The sequence below is a fragment of the Phoenix dactylifera genome, chromosome 3 (genome assembly GCF_051530095.1).
Source record: "Phoenix dactylifera cultivar Ajwa chromosome 3, Ajwa_hap1_PhDact_Kaust_v1.1, whole genome shotgun sequence".
NCBI lineage: Eukaryota > Viridiplantae > Streptophyta > Magnoliopsida > Arecales > Arecaceae > Phoenix > Phoenix dactylifera.
The window spans coordinates 22,072,719-22,077,880 of record NC_143192.1 but is presented as its reverse complement, the minus strand read 5'-3'; the positions used below and the strand labels follow the sequence as shown (position 1 = coordinate 22,077,880).

The 5,162-nt window shown below is 41.5% G+C and overlaps 1 protein-coding gene across 1 annotated transcript; it reads right to left on the bottom strand.

The window, feature by feature from the left end:
• Nucleotides 1-2,279: 2,279 nt before the first annotated feature.
• Nucleotides 2,280-4,331, bottom strand: LOC149767982 (uncharacterized). Its single transcript, XM_089929894.1, has one exon. The coding sequence runs from the start codon at nucleotides 4,329-4,331 to the stop codon at nucleotides 2,280-2,282; it is 2,052 nt and encodes a 683-aa protein (XP_089786020.1).
• Nucleotides 4,332-5,162: the final 831 nt, after the last annotated feature.

Below are 5,162 nucleotides of genomic sequence, written 5' to 3'. Positions count from 1 at the left end.
AACGGCAGCATTTAAGATCCCATGGCAAGTGGAGAACCGGCTGAGATCTCCTTGAAACAAGGTGATGGAAGACTCTAGCGTTGGATCTGAAAATCGCAATGGCTTTGCTTGAACTTTTGGCTAGATGAAACGCTTCGAAAAGAGGGAAAAAATGGATCTTCTTCTTGGGCGATGCGATGGAGAAACCTGTTGGACTTCTTCATTGGCAACGGTAGGAACCGGTCTTGATGGATGAACCCGGCTGGTGCTTTGGGATGAAGAATGGGATGCCTCTTGGGATTCTTCAAGGAACAGCTGGAGGGCTTGGAACCGGGTGGGTTTGCTGGCATTGGGTTCTTTGGGCGTTGGAACCTTGAAAATCTTTGGAAAGAACCACATGTGGGAAGAATACCTTGGGAAGAAGCCGGTTGCACATCTTGTGATGGGATTTTAATGAAGATGTGGCTGACTTTGGAATGTTGGGAAGAGCCACCTGGGGAGAAGACTTGGACTTTTGGATCGTATTTCTTGGAAAATTTTGGCCGTGGACACTCAGGTATGGGTTCACTCTCAAAGGAAGGATTAGGCTCAAATGGCTCACTGGGTAGCGTTATTGGCTTTTTATACTTAACCAAATCAGAGATATTAAAGGTAGAGATAATGCCAAAATCCGGTGGTAAATCTACCACAAATGCATTTGATCCAATCTTCTTTAAAATTTTAAAAGGACCTGCTCCTCGTGTATGCAATTTCTTAACAGTTCCAGAAGGAAATCGTTCTGGTCTAATTCATATCATAACATAATCACCTTCAGCTAAATCAGATATCCGGCGATGTGAATCTGCTAATTGTTTATAAATTTGATTGCTGATATTTAGTTTTTTTATAATATCTTTATGCAGATCCCTAATATGTTGTGCAAATGACTCAGCTGACTCGGATGTCCTGGGATGCATGGGTAATGGAATGATGTCAACAGGTTTTCTAGGATGCTGACCGTAAACAACCTCGAATGGACTCATGCCAATGGTTCTATTGACGGAACTATTATATGCGAATTCGGCCCGAGGTAGTAAAAGATCCCAAGTTTTCATATTTTCACCCACTAAACACCGAAGTAAATTACCCAGACTTCTATTTATGAATTCAGTTTGACCGTCAGTCTGAGGATGATATGCAGATGAAAATTTTAATTTTGTCCCCATTAGATGCCATAAAGTTTTCCATAAATAACTAACAAACTTGACATCTCGGTCTGATACAATGGATTCGGGTAACCCATGTAGACGAACGATTTTGTTAAAATATATCCGGGCAACTTGAGAGGCATCGAAGGTTTTAGAACAGGGCAGGAAATGAGCTATTTTTGAAAATCTATCTATAACCACAAAGATGGAATCATGTCCCTTGGCAGTCTGTGGTAATCCTAGAACAAAATCCATACTGACATCTTTCCATGGATATTCGGGTATTGGTAGTGGAGTATATAATCCCGTATTTTGTCTTTGCTGTTTGGCAACAGCGCAGATTCGGCACTGAGCCACAATTTTGGCAACATCGCGCTTCAAACTGGGCCAGTAGAATTGATGTTCTACGGCTTCAATGGTTTTGGTCTTCCCAAAATGACCAGACAATCCTCCCGCATGTAATTCCCAAATTAAAAAGTCTCGAACAGACGTATGCGGGACACATAATTTATTATTCAGGAAAAGGTACCCCTCTTGAAGGGAATACTTATCTATCTCTTTCGAAGTTCCTTGTTTGAGTGCAGACATGATTTTTCCAAAATCAGGATAGTTATCATATTCTTCTTTTAATTTCTCAAATCCAATGACTTGAATACTGACTACTAACAACAGATTTGTCTTTCGAGATAATGCGTCAGCAGCTCGATTGTCTACACCGGAACGATGTTTTAATACAAAAGTGTATGATTGTAAAAATTCAACCCACTTGCCATGTCTAGGATTTAATTTCTTTTGTGAACTAAGGAATCTAAGGGCTTCATGGTCTGAATATAAGATGAATTCTTGTGGTAGTAAGTAGTGCCTCCAGAATTTAAGAGTTTGGATTATGGCATAAAATTCCTTATCGTAGGTGGAGTATTTGCGCCTGGTTTCATTTAGTTTTTCACTAAAATAGGCCACAGGGTGTTTGTCTTGACTTAGGACTCCACCAATTCCTACACCTGATGCGTCACATGCGACTTCAAAGACTTTAGAGAAATCAGGAAGTCGTAACACAGGTGCACTGGTCATTAAAGTCTTTATCTCCTCAAAAGCGTGATTACTAGCCTTAGTCTACTCAAAGGCTCCCTTACGAATACAGTCTGTAATTGGTGCCATGATTGTGCTGAAACCCTTAATAAATCTACGATAAAAGGTGGCTAACCCATGAAAACTTCTTACTTCATGCACATTCTGGGGTGCAGACCAATTCTTGATTGCGCTCACCTTTTCAGGATCTACAGATAGTCTGTCTGGAGTCACAACAAATCCTAAGAATGTAACACATGTAGTCATAAACTCACATTTCTTAAGGTTGATAAATAGGCTTTCGGATCTAAGCGTCTGGAAAACTTGCTGGAGGTGGTCTAGATGTTCCTCCTTTGTTTTGCTGTAAATGAGGATGTCGTCAAAGTAGACAACAACAAATGTTCCCATGAAAGGTCGTAGTACTTGAGTCATTAGTCTCATGAAAGTGCTGGGAGCATTTGACAGACCGAATGGCATTACTAACCACTCATATAGAACATCCTTTGTTTTAAATGCGGTCTTCCACTCGTCTCCTGGTCTGATTCTAACCTGATGGTAGCCACTCTTAAGATCAATTTTAGAGAATATATTTGATCCAGAGATCATATCTAGCATGTCGTCTAGTCGGGAAATCGGAAATCGATATCGTATTGTGATCTTGTTAATTGCCCGACTATCAATGCACATTCTCCAAGTTCCATCCTTTTTAGGAGTTAAAAGGGCAGGTACGGCACATGGGCTTAAACTTTCTGTAATGAATCCTTTTCTTAGGAGTTCTTCAACTTGACGTTTCAACTCGGCATGTTCGGTAGGGTTGAGCCGATAGTGAGGGAAATTTGGTAGGGTCACTCCTGGGACTAGGTCTATTGCGTGTTGTATGTTCCTCATAGGTGGTAGTTGATCAGGAAGATCCTCTGGGGTGATATCCTCAAATTCTTTAAGAAGACTAGTCATTTCTTCTGGAATTGGACTTGTTTCTTTCAGACTAACTTCTTTAACAGCTAAAACCCACACAGAAGGGCTTTCTTTGATGTCTCTTTCTAGCTCTTTTGCGTTGATCAAGTGTAATCCCTTGGGTTGCTTTTCCTCTTTTGGTTTTATTGGGTTACTATCCTTTGGGTTTTTTGGTGGTGAAGGGTATAGTGTGATTTTCTTGCCTTTGTGCATGAATGAGCAAGTATTTGTCCGACCAAAAAGCATGGCATCTTGATCGAATAACCAAGGTCGTCCTAAAATAATGCTTCCGACGTCCATGGGAAGAACGTCGCACCAAATTTCTTCCTGGTAAGATTGAAACTTAATGGGTACCTTGCAGCGGTATCTAACAGGTATGGATGAAGTGTCTAACCAGGCGACCTTGTAGGGACTGGGGTGGTCGATGGGTGTTAGTCCAAGCTTGGAAATCGTATCAGTGGAAACTGCGTTGATGCAACTTCCACTATCAATGATAATTTTACAGACCTTGTTCCCATTGCTTATGTAGGTGTGAAAAATTGTAGTTCTTCGCCAATCTTCACATTCCTTTGGTTGTGTCAGGGTACATCTTAGTACGTTTATCCTGACTTCAGGTTCAGTTTCTTCAGTGAAATTTGGTTCATCGAATCCCTCGGCTAATTCAGGATCAGCTATGTGAATTTCTTCGTCTTCTACAGTTTCCTCAGGGTGTCCCTTTTCGATCTCTCCAATACGTAGGGAACGGGAGGGGCACTGGTTTGCAAAATGTCCAATTCCATGACAGTTGAAACATCTACCCCTTAAGCTACCCTCCTTACGTCCTTCATTCAGGGTGCCTTTGCCTCGGTCTTCTTCCCTGGGTGGAGGAGCAACTAATGGAGGTCTAGTGGTTGGGGTAGGATTTGGATTAGTTCTGGGGACTTGGTGTGGCTCGGATCTAGGACCTAGTATACTCGAGTTTCTAGGTTCGCTTGGTCGAGTGACTGGCATTCTTTGGAATATTTCATAATCCTGAGCTAATTGATATGCCTGCTCTAGACTATAGACCTCTCGCATGAAAAGCTCTCGTTGGATGTCACTTCTTAACCCGGCACGAAATTGGGAAAGGGTGACAGAGGGATCTTCATCGACATGACACCGCATGAGGAATTCATCAAATTTAGCGATGTAATCAATGACTGACTTGTTTCCCTAGGTCAGGGTTTGCCATTGGTCAAGGAGTCGTTGTTGATAAGAGGTGGGAAGGTATTTTTCCCTGAGTTTATCTTTCATTTCATCCCATGTTCGGATGGGTTCTTGTCTTCTATTTAGGATCAGACGTTCGACATTCTGTTAGATGTATGCCCTAGAAGCCAATTTTTGGCTGACACATTATTAATTCTGGGACATAATTTGTATTTGATTTTATTATTGAATAAATAAAAGGCATCTTTTTCATTCATATTGATTATGTGTCTATGAATCGTCCAAGAATTAATAAGATGATGATGCATATTCTTAAGAGTTAAGAATTTGAGCCATGCATCATTAGTAATTAATTTCTGAATGCTCCTAATCGATGGATCATCACGAGGGCAGTGATCAATCCGATGAGATCAGTGCACACATTACTTTCCTTATGGATGGACGAGACTCGAGTCCACGGTGTGGGGACACTGAAGTAATAGTGCAGGTGCTTGTTAGAGAACAAGGGTACTGAGCGTGACCAATACAAGAAGTCACTTGGATATCTATCCACTCGTCAGTGACTTGCTTGATGTTGCAGTAGTGTGACTGGTCCTTTGACCTGCGGTGCTTCGGCCACTCACAGTGAGGTTATTGTAGTTTGACTGCACACATACATGGTCTCTAGTCATATGGGTCCATGCAGTGTAGATTGGCTGCAGTAGGTTCACTGTAGGAGTAGGGTATGCACCTATAAGGAATCTATCGACCTTGATAGATAAGGAGAGATCCTATGTGATTTATAAGACT